At 41.1% G+C, this 27,607-nt stretch overlaps 1 protein-coding gene across 6 annotated transcripts in view; it reads right to left on the minus strand.

Annotated features, from left to right (window-relative positions):
* ndst3 (N-deacetylase/N-sulfotransferase (heparan glucosaminyl) 3) overlaps positions 1 to 27,607 on the minus strand; it is a 50,608-nt gene that overhangs the window by 22,145 nt on the left and 856 nt on the right. For all 6 annotated transcript variants that reach the window (XR_016116119.1, XR_016116121.1, XR_016116120.1 and 3 more), the window contains exons 2-6: positions 25,247 to 26,439; positions 12,648 to 12,735; positions 11,502 to 11,656; positions 9,406 to 9,591; positions 2,141 to 2,269 (exon numbers count right to left, since the gene is read on the minus strand). Coding sequence is in view for 3 of the 6 variants with exons in the window: in XM_089005315.1 (XP_088861441.1) it covers positions 2,141 to 2,269; positions 9,406 to 9,591; positions 11,502 to 11,656; positions 12,648 to 12,735; positions 25,247 to 26,245 (1,557 nt within the window). In the remaining 3 variants the exon portion in view is untranslated. The remainder of the gene's footprint in view (positions 1 to 2,140; positions 2,270 to 9,405; positions 9,592 to 11,501; positions 11,657 to 12,647; positions 12,736 to 25,246; positions 26,440 to 27,607) is intronic.

Below are 27,607 nucleotides of genomic sequence, written 5' to 3' on the forward strand. Positions count from 1 at the left end.
TAAGTTGTGGCAGAGGGCTGTCATGTAGGGTTCAAATTGTTTTTGTGTTTAAAAAGATCACTTCTTTCAGAGATACAAAACGAGCTCCAACCCATATTGGAGGTTAAATGACATTAGGAGCACGGGGAAAACAATAATTAGCCTTGGCGTGCACATCTATGCGTCAGACGAGAAGAGAAATGGGGCTATTGGTGATGATGACAAGAGACACATCCGAACTAAATAAAAAGAGGAGAAAAAAAGACATTGGACCTGATTCACAAATTTGATTCTAAGTTCGATCAATGCATTGGCAGTCCATTTTCTGTTCACCGATGAGTGCACCCTCATGCACGTTTTGTACATAAAGGTGAAATGGGATGAAGTTGGTAATCTTGAAAAAGACAGCAAGCAAACAAAAAACCCACAAATGGTAAACTGGCTCTTGTTCCTTGGCTAATTTATATAATTAGGATTTACGATACATATTTCTTTTGAATGAACAGTCCAGTTACAAATGATTTAATGTCCTGACATTGTAGTTACAGTAAAGTCTTGTTATATCGATATCGGATATATCGATAGTCCCGGTTATATCGATACTATTTCTATGCACGCACAGAGAAAATTACATGCAAACAGGGTCGGATATATCGATAGTCCCGGTTATATCGATATTTTTTCGGACTCCCTTGAATATCGATATAACGAGACTTTACTGTATTTTGCTTTATCAATGCCATCTACAGGACTGGAGTGGATTAATGTCAACCACAAAAGCAGATTCTTCGAAACCACTTCTCACGGATGTGCTGGAACATATTCCAACTGTAGAGAAGCATAAGGGCCAGGTTGAAATATATGATTTTTTAGAGATGGGGTATTATTCGGAGCAAAAAATGTCTCGATTTAAAGTCACAAATTTGCTACATTTATACGTAAAAAAAAAAAAAACTTGCGGAGTTTGAGATACATCATTCGGTCGTGCGGTGGGTTAGCGTTAGCAGCCTTGTGAGATGAGATGATTTGCAGAACAGAAGTGGGTATCTGTGGAGTTGCAGTTATGGCGTAATTCATTTATTTTATAAGGTTTTCATGACCTAACTACATATAAAATGTCAATACTTTTGGCCGCGACACCGCAGCTTCAAACTCCGGATAGAAATCACAATATTGTGATTCTGTGCCAAGACTTGAAGGATCTCTTTGTTACTAAACCTGATCTCAAAGTAACAACCGATTAACACGTCCATTTCAGCAAGACCGTATCCGTCAGCGCAGCAAGAGCAGCTGCTAACCCACCACACGACCGAATGATGTATCTCAAATTTGTGAGTTTTTTTTCTGAATAATACCCCCAAAAATATATATATATATATATTTCAACCTGGCCCTAATGCTCTTCCATACAACTGAGATGTGGCAAGAGGTCATTTTTTTCAGACTTACTAGGCTTTCAGGAGACGAGGAACATCTTTGGGAGGAACTATATTCTGCTATTGTTACTTGGCCTTTGCTATTGTTGAAGTCAATGCACTGCGAGTATGTGTGTGGTGTTTTTTTTCATTCAGAAGGTTCCACAAATGCTACTTTGCAAGAAGAAACCTTTCAGTTTTATTTTTATTTTTTTTTTGTAGTTGGCCTTGATCATACTCCTGTATGCATGTGTGCACATACACATGACAGATAGAAATTAAAACTGATCAATGGTGCTGCAATCATGTCCAAATAGAAGTAAATTGAACTGACACTGCGTGTGTGTGTGTGTATGTGTGTGTGTGTGTGTGTGTGTGTGTGTGTGTGTGTGTGTGTGTGTGTGTGTGTGTGTGTGTGTGTGTGTGTGTGTGTGTGTGTGCGTGTGTGTGTGCAAGGGTGGGGTTGGGGGGTGGGGGGCTATGTTTGGCTATGTAGATGTGTGCGTGTGAGTGGAAGAGCAAGCCACCCTGTGGTGAGACCTAATTTGATTTAGAAAGATGAACACATCTTCACAGCGAGAAGCCATCGGTGACAATAACAAGACAAAACACATGCAAAACAAATGAACTGCAAATATATAATTGCACAATCTTTTGGATACCCTTTTGATGCAATGATCCCCCCCAAAAAGTGTCAAATTCTCATGTGAAAGTATGTACTGTGTGTTTCCATCTGTTGGACTCACAGGATTGAGAAGAACAGTGAGGAACAACTCTCCTCCTCGGATGCTTTTGTCCAGTTCTTTTGGCCCGCCAGGATATTCCTTATAGTAGATGGTGTGGGTAAACAAGCCGCACGTCTGACGAGGTAGCACCTATTCAGACATAAATGAAAAGATAGCCTACATAAATCCATGGTGAAAAAAATGCCTTCAAATTGCTTTTGAAAAACATACAAAATATAAAGTCACTACAGTGATATACACAAATGGGATCATAGCATTTGGGATACTTGTCCAGGCTTCCAGTTTTTCTGTTTGAGTTCATCCCAAATAGAATTGGTGGCATGGAGATCAGCGTGCTTTCCCTTTTATTCGAATAATACATTTATGACCTAGTTACCAAAATTATTCCCACAAAACTGGATGGATTGGACTGATTGCAAAGACTAATATTATCATGTAAAATGTGCAGTACTAATCATATTTTGTCCACCTTTCAAGTTTGCTGGGAAAGGCTCCAGCACCCTTATTCTGTGTAAGCGGTATTGAAAACGGATGGATGGATGGTGTCACGTTCTGGTTGGCGATCAACAGGTGGCACTGTTGGCCCCTCCAGCAGCTGCACAGGTATTCGTCGTTTTAATTTAATCAGTGGCAGTTAAAAGGACTCCCGGCACAACCATTCAGGGTCGGGTCATGATTTGTTTCATCTCGTCATATTTTTACTCGGGGTTTTGTTTGATACTTTGGACTTTTCTGTCCTGCTGACTTTGATGCTTTCGATTTTGTTTATCTTAATACAATTCGTCAAATAAAAATTACTCCTCCCTTCTGCCTGCTTTTTTGGGGTCCACCACCATCACCACTTAGCAAATCGTGACAGATGGTTTCGTTGTAAATACTGTATGTTTAGACATATTGATCACACAAACATTGAGTCCTGGATCAATTCATGAAGCCCAGTAAACATGGTGAATCTGCAATTACCTGTTAAGATGGTCACATATGGAGGAAAATGCAAACATAACTCATCCATTTGCAGGTATGGGTTTTGAAAATGGATGAAAAATAGAAAGCTAGTGTTGGGACAGTATTCTGTCAATAAGAAAAATTATGAACATTCGGAAATCAATGTGTCGTGTAAATTGGAAAATAGGCAACGTAAAACAGTGTTGGTGATGTGGATGGCAAATGACCGTGCTGGTGATCAACCGGAAGGTCAAGCAAAGACAGGGTTGTTAATGATCTCTTTTTCTTCAATATTACATTTGAGAGAGCCACTATATTATTTAGGGAGAAAGGGTGGCCTCATTAGGCAGAGAAACGCAAGACTTACTCTATTTATATATTTAATGTGTATTAATTGGGGCAGCATGAATCTTTTCGTTTCGGTCTCCTCCAAGATGCACACGTTTCACAAAATGCTGAGTCGTTTTTACAGTTTTACAAGCGCCTTCCACTGACAAATTACCTGTCAAGGTGGCAACAAACATGTCAGGCAGTTATTCGTTGCCACAGAAATAATTCATCAAAGGATATAAAAAGCAGACAGAAGAAGAGATGAAACATAGCTCCAATGTCAAGGTGGCATGCAACAAATTTTCAAATGTGTGACGTGTACATTTGAACAGGTCACAGATATCTTGTGTCATATGGCAGATGGGAATTTCATCTCACGCCGCAACTTCTTCTGCGTGGTTTGCCAGACATGCTCAGAGCTTATTTAACATCAAATTAAGCGCAACGGATGGCATGTTAGGTGCATTACTTCCAGAAAGGTGGTGGCAATGAGGCGGATAACAGAGTCGCTTTTAAATACTGTTAGTTTAATGTGCTTTTCATGTGATGAAAGGTCAATAAGTCTGTGGTGGTGAGTGGGTCTGCCGGGTCAAAAATAGGTCAGCCCATCTGTGGTGTCTGAGCAAGGACTACAGACGAGCCGTGCAGATTACTTCCACCACGCCGAAGACGACACGCTTGTCAGGTGACATCAAGGCCTCAATTTGCATCAGTGGTACCTTGAAGACGGGAGATTTCACATGCACATTTTGGAATATGGCAGGAAGACAGAGAATGCGGGGAAAAATTGACATGCATGGACAGGCACAGCACTTCACAAAGGAGAGCCTGAACCAACCCTATTGTCCAGGATGTATCTATATTTTTTTCTATTTAAATGTAGACTACATTGCCAGAAGTATTTGATTGCAGCATGCCTAAATGACAACCAACACCGTTTTTTGTTTCCTGACATCAGAAAAACGTTTTATAGCATCTAAAACACGCAAGCTGATATTTTTAGTCAAATGAAAAACACCAATAAAAATGTGTCCCAAAACTACTTAAAAATGATCTCAGAAACTTTCAGTTTCAGAAGGTCCCGCCCCCTTGTTTGTGACATCACGCCAAGACATCTTGCCTTTCTTGAGAATCAAAACAATGGCTTCAGATTGGGAGAAGATGCTTTCTTGTTACTCATCCAGTTATGAATATGATTCAAATAGTTCTGAAGAGGAAAGCATAAATGTTTGCAATCGATTAAAGAAGTCCTTCCGTGTCATTTTGAGGCGTCTGGACTGCAATGTAGCGTCCCAGAAAATGCACAAAATGGCGCCCAGACTCCGTTGGAAATGGGCTGATTTGTCTGCTGGGAATTTGTGTCAGCTAGTATCAAATAGTAATCTTGGTGCAACAAACAACGATTCACGATCGCGTTATTTATGTGTTTTCCTTCTAATTTCGCCATCAACACGGATTAACACAGTTTTCAGACCAAACAAAGTACCGCAAAATGCATTGTGTGTCGCTTTCTCGGTCAGGGGCGTTCCCTCCGTGACGTGGCGTCAGGAATCGCCACCAACTCAAAAGAAAGACTTCCTCAATATTCAGCGCGAGTTAACATTAAATATAGCGAAATGCGGTGGAATCTTTGTAAAATACGCTCAGTCAAAGTCATTTCAAGTGATTTTACAAATTCTGGACAACTTGTCCGCAGGCGTCGGTTGTACTTTAACTGAGACATAAATTTATATGACCACCCATTCTTAAGCCACTGGATTTAATATGATGTTGGTCTCCCCTTTTGCACATCCCAACAGCTTTCATACTCATCTGGGAAGGCTTTAAACAAGGTTTAGCTGTGTGTTAAGGGGAATTTTCCTCATTGTTCCAGAAATGCAGTTGGTAAATTTCACAAGTAGGCCTGGCTCTCCATTTCTAATTTAATTCATCCCACCGGTGTTATTTGTCATTGACGTAAGGACTCTATTCCATCCAAACAAGTTCATCCACGCCAAACTCTCAGCCACAACGTTTGAAAATGGCTTTACATTGAAACAGGAAGACTGTATGGAATTATCGTAGAAATTACCTTATGATCAAATAAAAGGGAAATCTCAATGCTTCAGCACACTAAGAAATTCTGAACGATTTCACGATCCCAACTTGATGACAACGTCAATGTTTGTCAAGGCAAAAAGCAAGATCCAAAAGACATGCGGATAAACTAGACCAGGGGTCGGGAACCTTTTTGACTAAGAGAGCCATAAAAGTAAAATATTTAGAAATGTTTTTCAGTGAGAACCACACACACACACACATAGACACAAACAAACCTACACACACGAACATACGCACGCACGCTTTTTCAACAAAATGTCAGAATGTATTATTTAAAATAACTTTGTGATAATACTCACCATTAATATAAAATAATCCTCACGATTGCTAAAAAAAAATCCAGCCAAATGATCGGAATGAAAGTCAACTTGTCGGGTCCATAGGCGAAGCTACTGTTAGCTAGCCTGCAAACTGCTCATTAGCTTGCACGATTGCTTTCTGCTGTCTCTCACAGAAGTATGTTGATGCTAACGTTAGCATGGGGCTTGTTAAAGTGCCACTGATATTCAACTGTTTCATTCGTGGCAGTGTTTCATTGCAAATTAGACTCAAGAAAGAACTTTTTCTCTCCACAAAGGCGAATCCTACCGTCCATTCAACCTGAAGGGTACGATAGTCGTCGTCATGTTCACTCGTCAGGCTCATTTAAAAGGGGGCGTTTACCTGTTTCGATTTAAACGGCACCTAGGTCAGTATCATCCAATCAAAATTACGTTTACAGCCAACCTAGTTCAGTATCATCCAATCAAAATTGTGCTTTTATAACTGCGCTAGACTGACTTTCACAGACTACTGAATTAAACCCCATTATAAAATTTAAATAATCAGTACATTAAACTTGTTGGATTAAGAATGAAATTCCACTTAAATTCATCGTGTATAACTCATAAAAGTTGGAGATAATGTTCATGTTTTTCTTGAGATTCAGATGGAAATTGAATAGAGCAACATTATATATACACGAGTAAGATATCATTGCAGTATGTAGAAGATCAATAGTATGTCATGTAAAGCAGTTTTGCATGTGGAATAAAGTTTGAGAGCATCAATACAGTTTTATCAGTAAAACGCTGCAGTCTTTCACTCTCTCTCTCTTTCGCTCTCTCTCACACACATACACACAGACACATACACACACACACACACGTCACACACAGTTTAGAGAGTGCGAGAGAAATGGAAAGCCACCAGAGCTTCAGACACTCAGCACTATTTCACCAAACCAATTATCCATGGAGCTATAGCTCAAAATGCTATAGTATATTTTAAAAAGACAGCGCACAAACACTTATGTGCAAGCACAAACAAGCACACTTGCACTCGCACACAATCCTAAAAATATCCCATATCTCAGCCTGATTTGTTCTGATACCGTGGGTCCAGTGAGCGTCTCCCAATCGCTCGCAGACACACGAAGTGCAATTTTTACATCCTTAAGATGACTTCCTGTCCTGCTCCGAGCCATCAAAGATGGACTGAGAGACACAAGAGGAAGCGATGGATGGAGAGAAATTGAAAAAAAAACATAGGATTAAAGAAAGGTTATTGGGGCTTTTGCTTTGGTATGTGTCTGATTTATCGATAAATGCCAACTGGGATGATTTGACATTTTATCACAACATAACCATGATTCTATAGTATCCATTTAAGTAATCTTGCCCTTCGCGGTGGTCAACTCATCCGTGCAAACGGTGTGCAAATGAAGCCTTGAAACTGTTGAGCCCACTCCCATTTGTCACCAAACTGTCCTCACGAGGATGACTACATCAAATGAATGCATGAAAAAGAGTCACATGATCCCACCATGCAACAAAATGTGCAATTTCATCCCCTGATGTCAAGAGAAGGAGGTGTCAGTGGGGGAAGACCGACAGTTCAATTTGACTAAATACTGAATTGTACTTCATTTAGTAACATTGATGAAATGGTTTCTTCAGCCGTCATCTGTACTTCTTTGAAGGTGTCGGACGTTTCGCTTCTCATTCAAGAGGCTTCCTCACGTTACGTCACTGAAGGAACACCCCTCACTGAGAAAGGACATACCTTGCATCACCTCAATGCATTTTGCGGTACTTTGTTTGGTCTGAAAACTTCGTGTTGATGGCGAAATTAGAAGGAAAACACATAAATAACGCAATGGTGAATCGTTGTATGTTACACAGAAACAACTATTACATATTCGCTGACAAAAATTCCAAGGTGAAAAATCAACCAATTTCCAACGGAGCTCTGGCGCCATCTTCTGCATTTTCCGTGACGCTAAACATCAGTCTCGATCCCTCAAAATGACCCGGAAGACCTTCTTTAATCGATTGCAAACATTTATACTTTCCTCTTCGGAACTATTTCAATCATATTCATAACTGGATGTGTAACAAGAAAGCATCTTCTCCGAATCTGAAGCCATTCTTTTGATTCGCGAGCAAGGCTAGAAGTCTTGGGTGACATCACGAACAAGGGGGCGGGACCTTCTGAAACTGGCCACTTCCGGTTTCAATTGGAGGTAGTTTTTAGACACTTTACGTCATTTTTACCTAAAAATATCAGCCTGCGTGTTTTGGGTATTTTAGATGCTATAAAATGTTTTTCTGATGTCAGTTAGGAAACAAAAAAAGTGATGTCGGTTGTCCTTTATCCAGAAGATGCTTCTGGGTGTTGAACAAAGAGAAAATCAGCACGTCATCACAGCATGTCCAATTGTCAGCCATCTATTATTAAGAATGAAGTGCTTTCAATGTCACAATAACAAGTCATTAAATAAAGCACACTTTTTAAAAATGACATTTTCTCAAAGCAAACAATGTGTTGTCTCAGGAACTGGTAATTTTGGTGACAAATATGATTTTTTTTTTCTTCTTGTGGATAAGGGGACAATTTTCTTGCCAAAAAGCCTGGCAGACGTGAATAGAAGAGGAGGAGTTGAAAGTTCCACAGGCAAAAATGAATGACAAGATGTTAAGTGGTGCATTTTGATGAACAGACTGGCGAATGTTTGAGAGGGTCCTGAGATTGTTATTGTGTTCGACAACAAACAAGGCCCAGAAGCAGAACACACAAAAAAAAGAAATAATTTAAAAACAACCTAAAAACATACAAACACCAGCTGCTCATGATTACTGTAACTGCTGACTGTGTAACCATCTGTCCTTTCTCGGTCAGGGGGCGGTCCTTTAGTGACGTCACGTACGGACTCGTTACCAAAAGAGACTTCCGCAATATTCAGCTTGAGTCTTAAAACGTCAAATATAGCTATATGCGGTGGAATCTTTGTGAAATACGCTCAGTAGAAGTCATTTGAAGTGATTTTACAAATTATGGACACAACTTGTCCGGAGGCGTCGGTTGTACTTTAAGGTGCAAGACACAATCGACAGATCAGTCAGCAACAAACTGTCATTTTTTTTACACTGCAGAGATATCCAAGTGATTGTCTCTTTTACAATGAGTCGCCTCTCCTTTTGCTTTGTTAGATATTTGAAATGGATGTTTTTCATTTCAGTTAGTTGCTTTCAAAAACACTAGAAAATATGAATATCCTCACTCTCTTTTTTTTTTGGGGGGGGGGACAAGTGTGAGAAATAAAAGAAGAGAGTCTGAGTCATACATAGAAAAATAAACTTTTGTCTAAACAATAAAATAGCAGAGTGACATGTTTCAAAGGAACTACAGGTATCATCCGACTTACGACCGAGTTCCGTTCCGACCTAACGGTCGTAGGTCAAAGTGGTCGTAAGTTGAAATCCATTCAAAATGATGGATAGAGACTCAGAGGCGAAATGACTCGCAAACTCCTCCCTCTGAAATAGGGTCTGGGGGTCGTGGTCGTAAGTACGGGTGGTCGTAAGTCGAGCCGGTCGTAAGTGTGCGTGCAAGAGAACGTGTGTGCTCACCATAATGTTACTGTGGATGAAACCTTTGCGGTAACGGGCAGGTTTGAGGTGAGGGTATTCCTCCGTGCTGGTCACCCGGATGTTCCACACGCGTCTCCAAGCCTCATAAAGCTGCAGATGGACCGGGTAGACCCCCGAGTGGTGGGGAGCCACGGCGTAGCCCATGTTCACTGGAATGTCATGTTGCTGCACACATAAATTCATTCGGAGATAAATACGTGGAGGAGGGTGCCCTCTTTTTGACCTTGCAGAAGGGAACCCCGCTTCTGCAAGGTCATGGCGGTCATGGTTTAAGATGTCTTTGTTCTAAGGTATGTCGAACCATTGGCATCATTTGTGGTCTGGAAAACAGTTGACTAAAATGATTGCCTTCCTTGAGCTATGAGCCAGTTAATAGCTCGAATATGATTCTAATAATAATAATCCATTTAATTTATAAGTGCCTTTCAAAACTCTCAAGGTCACGTTATAGTCACAGGATGAAGTTTTTCTGTGGGTGAGCAGCGGCAGCCACACGCGCCAGCGTTCGCTCAACCCGTAAGTCAATAGTCAGAAAGCTAGCTAGCCAGCTAGTAGATAGCTAATAGATAGCCAACAACCCGGAATAACCCAAATAGAGAGAAAATCTAGCTTGCTAGCTAATGGCTAGTTAATAGGTAGATAGCTAGCCCCCTAGATAGCTATATAACTAATAGATAGCTCGCGAGATAGCTAGTTAGCTAACAATAATAATAATAATAATAATAATAATAATAATAATAATTATTATTATTATTATTATCCATTTCATTTATAAGTGCCTTTCAAATCTCTCAAGGTCACTTTACAGTCACAGGATAAAGTTTTTCGATGGGTGAGCAGTGGCAGCCACACGCGCCAGCGTTCACTCAACCCAGAAGTCAATAGAGAGAAAGCTAGCTAGCTAGCTAGCTAGATTGTGACATTTAAGCGCATATGATATTTCGCTTTTCTCGAGAACCGAGACGTTCGAAAACCGAGGTTTGACTGTAGACGTGTTCATGAGCACGATTGCGAAGTCGGATTTTTTTGTTAGTGCACCTTGTAGACAAATGGTGTTGTCCTTCGCCGTGCAGCACACCCACTTACGCCGTCAAAGCAAAGCATCGTTGCTCACAGGATGAGCGAGCGCAGAGTTTGAGCAATAAAGGTTAGAAATTGCTCTTTACGATCACATTCACCTTCAATATCATGAACCTACATCCAACCTAGTTGTATCATATCTCACGTGTGACACCTCTGTATAGCCGTAAAAAACTCTTTCCACGCACACACACACTAACGTGGATTTCAGAGAATGAGAGTGCAGCAATACCAGTAGGCTACCTTGAGGAATTCAGATTAAATAGTGCGAGATAAAAATGCCTCCTGGGTTGCCATTAAGGTCAATGCCCGTTTAGCTGTGGGTGTATTAAGATTTGTTTGGATTTAGGAGATTAGTAAAGTGTCGGTCAGGTGAGGTTCCCAAGATCCACAGTCATTTACATTTGTGGGCTTTTTTTTTCAACAAAGAGATCCTCTTTGCCCACAAGGGAGAAGTGAAAAGCTCTGGAGACGAGATGAGGCTCTCGGGAACTCATAAAGGAACAAGGCTGATTGCATTCAGTGCATACATACATTGTGGCCTCAGTATAGCATATCGGCTTTTTGCAGATGATGTGGAACTATTGGGGCCTTCAATCGGGGATCTCCAACTCTCACTGGAGCGTTTCGCAGCCAAATGCGAACAATGATTCTCAGTCGGAAAAGGGTGGAGTACCCTATCCGGGTCGGGAGGAGATCTTGCCCCAAGTGGAGGACTTTAACACCATTGACCAATCACGTGGCTTTAACCGAAGACTGGGGGCGGGGAATAGAGGACTAAAAAACAACCGCCTGCCATTTTCTTGTTAGGAGAAGGGGCTCGTTCGCCGACGACACATTACTCATTGTGTGGCTCCGTGTGTATCCCGAAAAATAGTTTGCATGCCAAGGTAAAATGTTCATAAATTTAACGTTTGTAAACCGAAAAGTTCATAAGCCAAGGGTAGTCACTGTATTTAGGTTTATTTGTGCGTATGTGTGAACATCATTCTTACCAATGCAAACTCCTTGTTGAGCACCATCTGCTCCAGCAGCGACGACTCGTTGTGGAAGAGGTGAGGCTGCATGTGGCTCCACATGTGGGGGAACCACCAGAACTCATCCACATACTTCAGTAGTAAATCGTCTCCATCATCTTCTTCCACTGTGCCTATGCACACACACACACACACACACACACACACACACACACACACACACACACACACACACACACACACACACACACACACACACACACATACACACACACATTCCTGTTTCAGTGGTTTTGTGAGGTCCAGATAACTCCATATAAAGGAGTGAGGACCACTGTCGCTGATAAGTTTCGAGAAGAACTAGTGTTACATTTGAACACTAAATGTCACTCCATTTCCCACTTCAACTTCTTCAAAAACAAAGAAATAAAAAGTGGACTTGAAACTGAAACAACAGCAGGAGTGAGGTTTCTGAATGGCTCCATTCAAAGTCCTCACCGCTGTTGTGAATTTGGTTGAAATAGCGTTTTACTTTTTTGTGGTATTAACCTTTTCCTCTCATTAAACACACACACAGACAAACACACACAATAATAATAATAATAATAATAATAATAATAATAATACATTTCATTTTTAAGCGCCTTTCAAAACTCTCAAGGTCACACACAGTGAGTAAAAAGTGTGATTCCACGTGAAATGAAAACCAAACACCAAAAAATCATTTTGGGTAAATTTGTGAGGACCTTTCTGAAACTTTAACAGATGCATACATAGACCCTTTAGAAGCCTTTAGAATGAAAAACCTGTGAGGACTGGCCAAAAGTAAGAGTAAGAGTAATACATTTCATTTGAAGTGCCTGTCAAAGCTCTCAAGGACACTTTACAGTCACAGACAAGCATAGGTACTATAATAAATAAAATACAATCACAAAATAGAATACAATAAATAAAATATAGTTATAAATAGAAACAAGAGAAAGAGCTACACAGAAAATGCAATTTTAAATAGTTGTGGTTTTGAGATGGGATTTGAAGGTGGGAAGAGAATCCATGTTGAGTCATTTATCCAATGTCAGCCTATTAGGCCATTCTGAATTAGCTATGATTCACCATGGCCCCTTTTACCCTTCAACCATTTCTACCTCGACTATTACTACTTACCTGTGTGATAGAACTTGCCAGAAAATCCCAAATTGAAGGTAAAGTTGGAGATCTGAGCACGCAACTGTCGTTGGGTATCCAGAAGTGCCTGTAGATCACATTAAACTCAATTAGACTCTTTCGAAAAACATCTGTTCAGTTTTCTCCTCTTTTTAAACACACCTCAGTGTCAGGTGTTAATGCTCAAATCTGAATTTTCCTCACTATTTTAATGACTTCATTAAATTAGTGGCCTTTAAACAAAAAACTCTGTAATGAGTGTTAACCAAAGAGCGTTACACACAGACGCACACACACAGGCAGTAACGCGAGTTAATGAAGGTCAATGTATTAAAGGGCTCAAGAGGATCGGCTAATAACCCCCTAACCGACCCCCAATGCGCACACGCACACAAAATCACTTTTATCCTTCCATTGCCAAGTGCAGCCGCATCAGTCCCACCCTTTGCCGCACTCTCTTTTGTCTTTTGGAGAACGTGTTTCCTTCCTCTCTCGCACACTCGCCTTAAAGGACAACTGACGTCTCCGGACAAGTTGTGTCCATAATTTGTAAAATAGCTTCAAAAGACTTCTACTGAACGTATTTTAATAAGATTCCACCCCATATAGCTATATTTTACGTTTTAAGACTCGCTCTGAATATTCAGGAAGTCTCGAGTGACGAGTCCGTATGTGACGTCACGAAAGGACCGCCCCCTGACCAAAAAAAAGACACATTGTAGCAGTCCTTCCATCACGTCAATGTATTTTGATGTACATGTTTGGTCTGAGAACCGTGTTGCACCCAAAAGCCGCCAGAAGAGGGCATCCAAGCTCCATATAAGGAATTTATCAGCCTGTGGAGGTGGCCACTGGAGGTCGCCATTTTGTGCCTCTTTTTTTGGGTGTGAGATTTTCCCCCAATGTTGCCTCAAAATGGCACATATAATTCTTTAATCTATTGCAAACATGTATGCTTTCCTCTTCCGAACTATTTGAATCATATTCATAACTGGATGTGTAATAAGAAAGCATCTTCTCCGAATCTGAAGCCATTGTTTTGATTCTCGAGCAAAGCAAGACGTCTTGGCGTGACGTCACGAACTGGGGGCGGGACTTTCTGAAAATGCCCAATTCGCAGCTCAATTTTTTTGCAGATTTTGGACACTTTAAGTCATTTTTATTGGTGTTTTGCATTTGAATAAAAATATCATACTGCATGTTTTGGGTATTTTAGATGCGATAAAAGGTTTTTCTGATGTCAGTTAAAAAACAAAAAAAGTGACGTCGGTTGTCCTTTAAACTCCATCTCTCCATCATCTCCATCTCTCAAATGTCACATTCTCAGGAGACAGCCTTGTTCTAATTTAAAGGGAAGGCTGAAGCAGCACGGAGGATATCTCTCTTCTTTCTCTCTCTCTCTCTTTCTCATAACTCCCTCGATTCTTTCGCAGCCCTTCTTCTTGCCATCATTGCACTTCTTGCTGTTTGCACCCATAAATATTTTTTATGAAACTTTTATTATTCTGTGCGTATTTCAAGCTGCGGGGTCGTTTTGTTGGGCTCAGCGCCACGTCTCTATTAAAAATGTTTGTCGGGCCGCTTTTAATCGATCCCCAGGAACCTTTTCTGATTTATGAGATGAGCAACTGTTGTGAGAGTGAGGAAGTCCCTTTCTTTCTCACTGTGTGTGTGTGTGTGTGTGTGTGTGTGTGTGTGTGTTTGCGTTTGTATAACTAGGTTTGTATGACTAAACTAATATATGCATCTGTTAAAGTTTCAGAGAGGTCCTCACAAATTCACCCAAAATGATTTTTTGGTGTGTATTTTCATTTCACTTGGATACACACACTTTTTACTCACTGTGTGTGTGTGTGTGTGTGTGTGTGTGCGTGGTTAAGTAGAGGAAAAAGTTCATACCACAAGAAGTAAAACCATATTTTAACCAAATTCACTACAGGGGTGAGGACGTTGAATGTATCCATTCAGAGACCTCACTACTGCTGTTATTTCAGTTTCAAGTCCACTTTTTATTTCTTTGTTTAAAAAAAAAAGTTGAAGTGGGAAATGGGGTGACATTTAGTGTTCAAATGTAACACTAGTTCTTCTCTAAACTTATCAGCAACGGCGGTCCTCACTCCTTATCTGGAGTTATCCGGACCTCACAAAACCCTTGAAACAGGAAAGTGTGTGTGTGTGTGTGTGTGTGTGTGTGTGTGTGTGTGTGTGTGTGTGTATACAAAAAATAGTCGCAGTATCTTCATTAGAGCTAATCTAATGGTGTTGAAGATGGCTGCATGCTGACAGATGTGCACAGCCTTAATCTGATCCCTTGTCTCCACTGTGATGACATCCTCTACATCACACACACATGCATGTGGAAACACGCACACACACATACACACGCACACACGTCCAAATACTCAGAATTGAATTATCTTTGTTTTCAAGCGCTTTGCATTTTAACTCAATCTACTCTCATCGATGCACTCGGTCAAAATGTATTATTAACGCACATATCGGGAAGTGCAAGCGGTAGCGTGGGAGTTAGTCCAAGTGTCTGCTGTATTTGTGTCGACACATAATTTATATTCTGCAAGATAAAAAAATAACAGGAAGAGGAGGGGAAAAAAACATGAAAAAGGATTTGATGCAGTGACGCATTAACATGTATATGCTCTAAGGGGGGGGTCGGGAACCTTTATGACTAAGAGAGCCGTAAAAGTAAATATTTAGAAAGGTTTTATCAGTGAGACCCACACACACACACACGAACACGCACACACACCCGCACGCAAACACGCACGTATGTGAGTTCAACAAAATGTTTGTGATAAATCTCACCATTAACATGAATAGTTTTCCGTTCCTCATAATTGGTAAAAAAAAATCCAGCCAAACTATCGGAATAAAAGTCAACTTGCCGAGTCCATACACAAAGTTACTGCTAGCTAGCCTGCACATTGCTCATTATCTTGCACACTTGCTTCCTGCTGGCTCTCGCAGAGTATACTGATGCTAACGTTAGCTTGTCAAAGTACCACTAACATTCGACTGTTTCATCGATGATATCGTTTCATTGCAAATTAGAATCACGGCAGAAGCTCCTTCCGTCCATTCAACCTGAAATGTACGATACTCGCCTTCTCTTTTTTACTCGTCTGCTTATTCAAAAGGGGGCGTTTACCTGTTTTAGACAACAACGGCACCGAAGACAGTATCATCCATTCAAATTGCGCTTTCCGCCAACTGCAGCCCAAATAGGAAATGAACAGCGAAAAAGCAAGCATATGTATTTAGTTTTATCGGCGAGCCAGATGCAATCATCAAAAGAGCCATATATGGTTCGCGAGCCATAGGTTCCCGACACCCGCTCAAAGGTCTAGTCTACTTTCAGCAACCACTAGCAGGTGCGCCAGGGGCGTGTCATGGAAAATGACTTCTCCAGAAAATTAGGATGCATCCACTTTTACGCAGTCGCAAGTGCACAGTGCTACCAAAGTAGAGCATGCTGTATTAATTCTCTCCAATGATGGTCACTGAATTGAAGTCTTGCAATGGTGCGAAAGAAGGAAGTTGCTTCCGATACGCTGCAGTCATGTCATTAACATTTCTGGATTCAAAAGTTTACGTCTTGACGGTCATATGACTTTGTATGTCCAACTGTATATCATCTTAAGAAAAGCACTCAAAAATCCTAAAAAGTAATGTGCTTTCTTTTGTATAAGGCCCACCGGAGTATAAGGAATGGTGTATTTTCAATTTTTTTCCATATACAGGTAACATCCGACTTCCGACCGGCTCGACTTACGACCACGACCTCCAGACCCTATTTTTTAAAATGTAATTCTACGCCTGGCATTGCAACGCGCTAGTAGGCCGGCAACGCGTAGGACACTTTTGGCCAGGCAGCCAGCATCTCACTCTCGCACAGCAATCGACCGTGTGATGGCACCAGAGGAGGGGAGTTTTTATAACATTTAGCCTTCGAGTCTCTATTCAACATTTTGAATGGATTTCAACTTATGACCATTTTGACTTACGACCGTTTGGTCAGAACGGAACTCGGTCGTATGTCGGATGTTACCTGTATAAGGCGCACCGGTGTATAAGGTGCACTCAGTGAATGAAAAACGTTTTCTGATACAACATTATAAGGTGCTACAGTTGAAGCCGGGGTTTCACAATACTTGTTCTCCAGGGTGAAATTGAATCTGTGGCTGATGACAGTAGTTTCCAGACCTGTACTTCACATATAAGGTGCACCTGCGTATAAGGTGCAGGGTCATCCTTTGAAGAAAATGAAGGCTTTTGGGTGCACCTTATACATATGAAAATACGGGATTCATTTACACTGCAAGTGCCAAAAATTATGCTTTTACATCACAAAAAAATATGTCCAGCAAACTTTGCAGTCATCAAACAGAAGTCTGTTTTTTTCCAAGTGAAGAATTTATAATTGATACATGGCGGCCCGCGGGCACACTCCAACTGACTGCACCCAGCAATTAAATGCAACATAACTCTTCGACAGAAACACAATTCAAATATCTCAGAGAAACAATCAAGTCATCTGCTGTTTTTTTTTTTTTTTTGTTTTGTTTCTCCTGATGGTAACAACACCCGATCTCATTGAGTTGAGGCCTAGAAGCAAGAGCAGACCAATCTGTCTCCTGGATGCTGAGCATGGCAATAAAAATGGTTCTAAGAGAGAAGGCTGATTTGGCAGGAATAGCTCTGTGGGAGTTAGGATGGCGGAGGCTTGTACAGAGCAGAATGACTATACGAGTGATGAACGTAAACACACATGAGGATTAGCGGTTAGCGATAGCCCTGCTCTCTGTAGCCAATCCCACAGCTGCATCGCATTGCTAGTGTCAGAAGTAATGCCGGTTTGCTTTGTTTGTGCCTGTATATGAATGTGTGTGTGCGCGTGTGCGTGTGTGTGACTAGTCTTGTGAGGACCACTAACATTTTATACCATACGTAGTGTGGACATTTTTGACAAGTGAGGACCTTTTGGCAGGACCTCACAAGTTTTTCATTCTAAAGGATTCTAGAGGCTCGATATATGCATCTGTTAAAGTTTCAGAAAGGTCCTCACAAATGCACCCAAAATGTTTTTTTTTGGTGTGTATTTTCATTCACTTGGATACACACTCTTTTTACTCACTGTGTGTGTGTTTATGTTTGTGTGTGCGTGTTTCATGTGAGGAAAAAGTTCATACCACAAAAAGTGAAACCACATTTTAACCAAATTCACTACAGGGGTGAGGACTTTGAATGTACCCATTCAGAAATGTCACTTCTGCTGTTATTTCAGTTTCAAGTCCACTTCTTATTGCTTTGTTTTTAAAGAAGTTGAAATGGGAAATGGGGTGACATTTAGTGTTCAAACTAGTTCTTTTCTAAACTTATCAGCAACGCTGGTCCTCACTCCTTTCTGGAGTTATCCGGACCTCACAAAACCAATGAAACAGGAATTTGTGTGTGTGTGTGTGTGTGTGTGTGTGTGTGTGTGATTACAATACACAATGGAAGAAAAAAAAACTTGTTTTGCTCCACTTCACAGTTTCTGCTCCGGCATCTTTGAAGTTTTGTGATACAAATCCATCACAATCACCTGGTCCAAAAACACCCCTTGAACGAATGCTTAGTGACGATGAAACGATGAAACGTAACGTACGTATTGGCCCCGAGTTGAATAGCAAATGAGATAGAGAGCAGTGAGAGCTATGAGGAGCCTCTCTCATCAAAAAGAGATGCCTGACCCACTTAAGTTTGCTTGTCTGGTGTTCATATTACACGCACAGCTACACATACATGCACACGCAATTGACAATCCGTAGCAAGGATTAAATGTCATGTGCAATGGTGTTTTCTCAATGAAAAAAAAAACATTAAAGCACAAACCACTTAAGAAAGACGCATACCAGAAAACTCCAATTGTCAAATGTGTTTTCATAACCATTTAACTTGGGATTACACATATGTATGCTACAAATGTTCAATGCTCATATAATGTTGTTTCTGAGTGAGCAGATGATGAGCAAGAAAAAAGGAAAGGGATGCATTTCTCCACTGTGAGACTAATAAAAGCAAATCCAATCCAATCCATCGCTGCAACATTTATGAAGTGGGCTCCTTTCGTGGTACTAGGCACATAAAAGTGGATACTCTTGCAAAATCTGGAGAAACACATCACAGCAACCAACACTAAATTGTCTTTGATGGTAGAATGTTGGCTTTTTTTGGGGGGGGAGGGGACTCGAACTGAGTAGCATTATCAACTAACTAGGGCAGTTTGCAATGTTGCAGATGTTCAGGAGTTGTAACTTTCCATAGGTGATGTAATGTTGTTTTTCTTGTGACTGCTGGCTGGAATAAACTACATTAACACGGCATATCTGTTCCTCGGGTTGATTTTTTTGGGGTCCTTTAATTGTTTTTTTGTGTGTGATCATACTAATACTAATACTAATACTAATACTAATACTAATACTAATACTAATACTAATAACAATAACGTTTTTTCAAGTGCCTTTCAAAGCTCTCAAGAACACTTTACAGTCACAGACAAGCAAAAAAAAAATACAATTATAAATAGAAACAAGAGAGAGCTAAACAAAAAATGCAATTTTAAATAGGTGGGTTTTGAGATGGGAATTGAAGGTGGGAAGAGAATCGATGTTACGAATGTTGGGAGGAAGTGAGTTCCAGAGTTTGGGGGTCGAGCAACTGAAAGCTCTGTCCCCCATCGTGCTAAGACGGGCAGGGGGGGGGGAGGAGGCACACAGAGGTGGAGGGAGGAAGAGGATCTGAGGGAAATACACACACACACACGCACGCACACACATACACACACACACACACACACACACACACACACTTGCTCACCCACACAAACAGCTCATAGTTGTTTCAAAGCCAAGCACTACCAATTATTTCACAAGTATACACTTCAGCAGAACTTTAGCAATCTATTAACGTTCAACAAAATCGCATATTCATGTAACGCACTTTGTAGCGTGTCTGAAGATCATTAAAATATTCCAAAATGAAGGCCGGAATCACCATTAAAATTGATGAGAGACAATTAACAACGTTGTAATATTTTCATCAAAACAATGAATTGGACAAATGTGTGGTTGACATTTTGCATTTGAGCATTGCAGACACGGTACTAAAAATGTTTCATCTTCCATTAATATGAAATTATACATTGGAATTTCCCTAGCAGAAAATAATTGTGTCCTACCAAAAATTTAGCTGAACGCCTCCAAATTGTGTCGATCACAAAGCCAAGATTATTGTTTTCCAATAATTTGAAAACAAATACAATCACTTTCTTCTATCATCATACATAACTCGAATATAAGCATTATTTGCAGTATGTAGTGTAGTGACTTGAATAGAAGAATGGAAGATTTTGAAAGAATGACAGAATGAGGATATACAAGACAGCTCTCCAGACGTCAATTCCACCAGCTGTCATCATCTGTTAAAACCCCAACATCTCGCTGGCATTTCTTATGACACACACAAACACGCACAGAGACACAAAAAGCAACCCACAAAAAGACAACAAGTGTCCTTTGTTCATCTTCGGCTGATGCTCGAACAGTAAAGGTACAGTGTCTTTTGCTTCTTATGTCATGAGACATCTCTTTGTCAAGATGACACCTTCTGTCAAGTGGATTGCACATATATTTATTAGAAATAACTTTGAAAGGCCTAGTAGCATTTTCTTTTCTGCAATCCCTTGACCGAATGATGGATGGATATGCAGTCAGCTCTATTGCGCAGACTTACTATAAGTGTTCAAATATGCATCGTATTAATTAGCTCTAAACATTAATTCAAAGAAGTAATGTGGAATAATTAGCGGGACTGCTCAACCAAAACCTTGATTGAAGTTAGCATATTGTACAAAGCCTTTTTTAAAGTCTGATTTCAAGTCAACTTGAGATCCAAAATGGCCACGAGGACAGAAAGAACGGTTCCATGTCATCTGTGCTCTTCAAAGAAATTGAATTGTACAGTGAGACCTCAACTTACAAACACCTCAACTTACAAACTTTTTGTCTTACAAACGTCAAATTTATGAAAATTAAACCTTATAATAAGCACTATTTTCATAATACACACCCACCACGGCTGGCGGAGTGATCTTCGGCGGAAGCACACGACCGAACAGCACCAGAGGTTAAGTTACCAACAGTCCTTATGGAAGGTGACTCTCCTTCCATAAGCCATCAACGACCATCACAACGGTAAATAAAATTTTATTTAATTATATTTTACTTTATTTCTTTAATTACAGTCCTCATATAATGCGCCTCTCTTTCCAAACAGCAATTCCCTTTGACCTTCGACCTCCAATGCCATTCCATCAAGCCATAAATGACCATCACAAATGTAAATAAAGTGACTTTATGATACAATTCAGTGTATTTCTTTCATTACAATACAATAGCACATTTATTATCCATAGAATAAGGTATGTTGTGTGTAGTTTTAAGGCTTATTTAGTTGAAAAGTATATTTTATGGAAACCCGGGAACGGATTATTCCCATTTTAATGGTTTCCTATGGGAATTCCTTTTTTGAGATACACACTTTTTGCCTTACACACTCTGTCTGGGAACCAATTAAGTTCGTAAGTTGAGGTCTCACTGTACTTTGTTCCGCAAAACATACTAAGGTGTCCTCATATCACTCATCTTTCCATTCTCTGTACAGTTCTTCTTCATGAGTGTCTTCCAAGGAGGCCTTTCTGATTTTTTTTAACCGACCACTATTAATAATGATTTTCAAAGAGAAATATTTTTAAATGTGTAAATGTGTGATTGCTGACTTCATCACGGCCAATCAAAACGGCAGGAGCACATGTGCACATGAAGCACATCAAGTCTCACACTCCACAGCTGTGCCTCCCAGTGGGGTGATTTCAAAAATATAAGACAGTGATTCAGAGGGATTGATGCCTGCTGTTCACGTTTTATTCATGAAATCCATCCACCACACGTGTCGTCCGACCTTAGAATCTATCTGCCTGTGGGGGCGATTAAACTGATCAAAATTGCATTCATCTGTGCAGCTTTGAAAAGAGGTCTGAGGAGTCATAAGTTTAAACCAGGGGTCCATTCTCGCTTTTTCGCTGTTCATTTCCTGTTTGGGCGGCAGTTGGCGGAAAGCGCAATTTTGATTGGATGATACTGACCTGTGTCCGTTGATGCGGAAACAGGTAAACACCCCCTTTTAAATAAGCCTGACCAGTAAAAAAAAACTGACGAGTGTCGTCACTTCAGGTTGAATGAACGGAAGGATTCTCCTTTATGGAGAGAAAAAGTTCTGCCGTAATTCTAATTTGCAATGAAAAAATACCATGAACGAAACAGTTGAATATCAGTGGCACTTTGACGAGCCCCATGCTAACGTTAGCATCAATATACTTCTGCGAGAGATAGCAGAAAGCAAGTGTGCAAGCTAATGAGCAGTGTGCAGGCTAGCTAGCAGTAACTTCGCCTACGGACCCGCCAAGTTGACTTTCTTTCCGAATGTTTGGCTGGATTTTTTTCACCAATCATGAGGAACAGAAAACTATTCATATTAATGGCGAGTATTATCACAAAGGTATTTTAAATAATATATTCGAACATTTGGTTGAAATCACGTGCGTGCGTGTTTGTGTGTGTGTGTGTGTATGTGGCTCTCACTGAAAAACATTTCTAAATATTTTACTTTTATGGCTCTCTTGGTCAAAAAGGTTCTCGACCCCTGGTTTAGACTGACCCTGCACCGCCAAATTGTCACTTTGTCCGGTGGATGCCCAAAGACATGAGCTAATGACGCCTTAGCACACAGCTCGATGGAAAAAGGTCTGCCAAATTGGCAAATGTGCGGCGAGCCTTGTATAAATACGAAAATCAGGATACACCAGCATTGGCTTCCGGTCACAGGCGCGCTGTCTATGAAAATAAATCCCCAGGTTTTCATGTTCCCTGGAAATGATGGGGAAATCTTTTTTCACAATTCTGTCGGATTTGCTTACATTTAAGAACAACCGACAGCATTTTTTTGTTTCCTAACTGACATCAGAAAAACGTTTTATAGCATCTAAAATATTCACGACCTCTGCACTGTGAATTCTGAATTGTCAATTACAGTAAAGTCTCGTTATATCGATATCGGATATATCGATAGTCCCGGTTATATCGATATTTTTTCGGACTCCCTTGAATATCGATATAACGAGACTTTACTGTACTTGTAGTCAACGTGCACATTCCACCAAGACGTCCCTTTGCTTTGATCCTCTCCTCTTTCATCTAGAACTGCTTCATGTCACAAAGAGGGTACAGCAAGTTCTGAAGAATAAATGACTGTGTCTGTGTGTTGTCATGTTATTTGTTTTTTTGTGTTACTTCAAGATGGCACCGCGAGAGTGGCTGCCTTTCCAACAGCTCCTGTATTTTGTTTTTCTACTTCTTTCTTTCCTTTCCTCACTTTGCTACTGTGACATATACATTTCTTCACTGTCAGACGAATAAAGGTACATCCAATCCGATCCAATCCAATCCAAATAATTATATTACACAATACGGACTAATCACAATTGTCACCTTGTTCAACCTTCATCAACTATTGACAAAAAAAATGATTTTTTACTTCTCATCATATTTCCCCACCACCACCACCACCACCTCTCCTCCACTTCCTCATTTCCCCTCAGCATTTTGTTTCTGTAAAATGAGGAAGTTTGCTGCAAGCTCTTCCCCCGAGGCATCACTCACCCTCCCTTCCTTCTTCCTTTCTTCCTCTCTGTGATTTCATGCTATCCTGAAGGAGCAAATGTGGCAGCCGTGCGTGTGCATGTACGTGTGTGTGTGTGTGTGTGTGTGTGTGTTTGCGTGTGCGGGTGTGTGTTCGTGAAGGAACAGCTGAACAGCTGCGTCTTTTTCTGCCACTGTCTGTACGTTTCTTGACCTCCCCCTCGCTGACGTTGTGTACCACCACCAGTTCATCCTCATGTATATTTATGTGACAAAGCTGTGGAATTAGGCTAACTTAAAATGAAAATTCAGACGAGAGGCAGCATGGCTGATCAATTTGTGGTAAAAGTGTGTATGTGTGTGTGTGTCATAAGAAATGCCAGCAAGATGTTGGGGTTTTAACCTATTGCGTTTTTTTTTTTTTGTTTGTTTTGTTATTTTCTCCCAACCACGCCATGCTTTGGAGGTCCTTGTCACACCTCAGCCATGCAGGTGGACCTTATTTGACAGATCATGATGGCTTTCTATTCCAAATGTTACAGATTAAAACATACACGTATGTACACAATTGAAATGTATTTTGAGCCCTAACACAAACACACACAAAATGTCCACGCAACACACCACAACATGTCTCTGATGACTAATGACTTGTCTGCAGTTACAGTCGGGGAACATGAGAAGTGGAAAACGATCTGAATTCAAGAAAAGAAAAAAAAGTCAGCTTTACAATCTTCTTTCGAATAATGTGTTATGTTAAAGGGGACAAAATTGTTTCGATACAAGTATCAATCGTAAAACAAAGAGGTGAACTCTTCTCTGGAAAGTACCCAGAAGTCTCCAATAAAGCCGCAAATAACGGTACTTTACTAGCTCTGTCGTTGCTCATTGCATAACTTGGTAAAGTCACTAAATACAACGACAACGTTGCTAAATCAATGACTGAGGAGGCCGTTCACCACGTAGTAACCGCTATAGCTCTGAGCTGGTTGGAACACTGACAAAAGCTCTCCTGACACAACTGCTCCCCCAAAAACTGGAAGAATGTGCATCCAAAAAAAGGATGATTTACTGGATTTGTCTTTTGCACCCCCCAATAAAAGATCAATATTAAAATAGAATAAATAGGTAATTGAGTTTATACCAAAGACAGATGTGGGCTGTAAGCACATGAGGTTATTCATCGCTATGTAGAGTTCAAGATATAATGTGTGGCTCAAGGACATTTTAACAGCGCTGACCTCTCAACTCCCTCCCAGCCCTGCCCCCCCTGCCACTTCCCACTGCCACACTCACTTTTTTTAGGACTGTCAGTGGAATAGTGTGCTTAAAAATTGCTTAAAATTCCTAGTTTTTCCTCTCAAGATTAATCCAGATCGGGACGCGCGTGGCTTTTCACTGCACGGCGAGGCCAAGTGCGGCCGTTCAAGCGAGCGTGTTTGTTAAAACAAAACCTGCCTTGAGAGATCGACTATCCCTGAGTTTGCCAAAGAAGAGGAACGTGGGAAAAGAGAAATAGGGGCCATTCATCTTTTCACTCGCTCATTCATTCGCTTGCTCTCAGTCCTCCTCTAACCCTCTTTCACTCAGTGTCTTTGTTCACATAAATGGACGCTAAACTCCCATTTCAGATACTTACTGTCTTGCTGTACCGTAACACATATGTTTCACACTGCGGGTGAGACAACATACACTGCAATGTATGACCTGTCAAGTATTTTGCTGAGGTTTTCAAATTTCCAAGGCAACAGCTTCATATTTCCAATACTTGCCAATGCCATGCAGCCATTAGTTACAATTAGGTAAAAGATTGATTCATTCTCCCGTCACTCCCCCCTAAAATACCTTCACATCCTTGATGTTCATGCGGGTGCCTTCTTTTCCCACAAAAATGTCGTCTATATCCACCAGGATGTGCCGGTCCAGACCCAAAGTTAACTTCCTGTCCGTGAGGTAGGAGATGGTGTCCACTAAGATGAGTCTGTGGAGCCAGTAGTTTAGCCCTTGGCCAAAAAACACTCTCCTCACGCCATCGTAGAGCCCCATGTCCTGTACCACAGTGGCCTGCAGTCCCAGACTGAAGCCGGGTCCTGGATTGTCACCGCTTCCCACCCCCGCTCCGTCTTTGGCCCGGGCATGCAGCACAGCTTGATAGGTGGAGTGATTGGAGGAAAAGGAGGTCCAGTCCTCGCCCGGTAAGGCCCCGCGGTCCATGCCGGGTTTGGTTAGGGTAAGGACGGGAGAGTTGGACACCACGCAGCAGTCCCAAAGGGCCTGATTAGTCCTGAGCACCAGGGGAGAGTTTCTCAGTTTGAGCAGAGGTGGGGAGGTGTCCGTGGAGCGATAGAAGCCAATGATGCCCACCCTGAACTCGGTGCAGTACTGATGCAACAGCTGTCTGTTCCATGTGTCTGCATGTGCATACTTGAGGAGGTTCTCATAAATGATGAGCGAATATCGTCCACGGCCTTTGTCCGTCAAAGGCGGGAGGTCACCCTTCCCTGAGGCTATTTCCATGCGGAACTGGAAGTGCGCAGACTCCAATATAGCCACAATGTCCTGACCCAGCTGAGAGTACTGCGACTCCACCAGTACAAGCACCGCCGAGTCAGTGTGGACATGTGTGTGAGGCGGATCTGGAGGGTATGGGTATGGGAGTTGGCGATATGGGGACATGGAGAGAGGCTGGGAGCAGGCGGGCTCGGACGATTGTCCAATTTGCATGGATGGTGAGGAGTTGGTGAAAAGGAAGTACGCAGACAGGAGCAAGGAGAGGAGACAGCAAGAAGCCAGAAGGAGGAGGAGCCGCCGTAAGTGGCGGCGGAATCGCACCGCCACGGTCATGGCGGCTTAGCTGGCGGACGTCTCTTTCGGAAAGCAGCGCTTTGTCAAGTCTGGGGGATGTGATAGAGGCCTCATGTGACCATTGCAGGTGGAGACGGGGGAGGTGCTGGAGGTCGTGAGACACACGTTATTTTTTGAAAAGGGTTAGTGCGGATGCTCCAGTCTTCACGTGGACAGCCAGCCGTGATCAATATCTGTGAAAAGGACAGAGGAGTGAGTCGCAAGCTTGAGTGCTACACATTTGCCACCGTTGGCATTACTTGGAAGTAATAAAGTAGAAATAATTGGACTTTATTTGATGGATGTCTCAAAATTCACTTCGACTCAGCATGATTCTGACTTGATCTTGGTTTTACTCCCATCTTTGTCACTGTTTTATTTTCTGTATATGATAGCTGTCCATGTTAAGCCCTTTGTTACACAAAAATCAACATGTTTTGTTTTGTATGTCTTTTGCCAGCCTATAAAATCACAGGGTTTTTCATAAATTATCTGTGTAATCTGAAAACAAACACACACACGCGCACACACACACACACACAGGGGCAGAAAACATTTTATTGCTTGGAGCCAAGTTATCAAAAAAGGTATTGTAATAAATATACAGGCAATTGAATGTGAGTCGGATGGATGGATGGATAGATAGATAGATAGATAGATAGATAGATAGATAGATAGATAGATAGATAGATAGATAGATAGATAGATAGATAGATAGATAGATAGATAGATAGATAGATAGATAGATAGATAGATAGATAGATAGATCATTTTTTGTAGTAATAGCATTTTGAAAGGCGCTTAGAAAACAAATGTATTATTAATTATTATTATTATTATTATTACACAGAAGGCAAGTCAGTACATGTACTTTTACCCAAATCATTTACATCCGTACCTGCACTTCTACTTGAGTACAGAAGATGAGTAATTTTGTCACCTTCTACCAATATGCAGCACAGCTGGTATAAATGCATGGGACTGAAAACAACTTGTATCCTTTGGGCTTAGTCATCACACACACACACATGCACACACACACGTGGCACCCCTGCAAAAACACAGCTCAATAAACAACAGCTGTCGTGTGTTAATATGTGGGGAGGTGGACGGGAGCACAACTCATCAGTCTCATAAAGCTCTGCAGAGATTCCCTCTAATTGTAGCAAACTCCGCACACTTCTGTCCTATTTCTGAACCTAATCATCCAAAGTACCACAAAATTAGAGTAGGACTTCTTTTGCCAGGAGCGCTAATCTGAGGGTAGCCAATGACAGCGGAGGGAAAAAAATGGAGAGAAAGTGGGAAATGGAGACAAGGAGCAATGACATAAAGAGCGAGAGGGGAATAAAATACATTGAA

The sequence above is a fragment of the Hippocampus bargibanti genome, linkage group LG10 (assembly GCF_051943395.1).
Source record: "Hippocampus bargibanti isolate YZ-2025 linkage group LG10, ASM5194339v1, whole genome shotgun sequence".
Classification (NCBI taxonomy): domain Eukaryota; kingdom Metazoa; phylum Chordata; class Actinopteri; order Syngnathiformes; family Syngnathidae; genus Hippocampus; species Hippocampus bargibanti.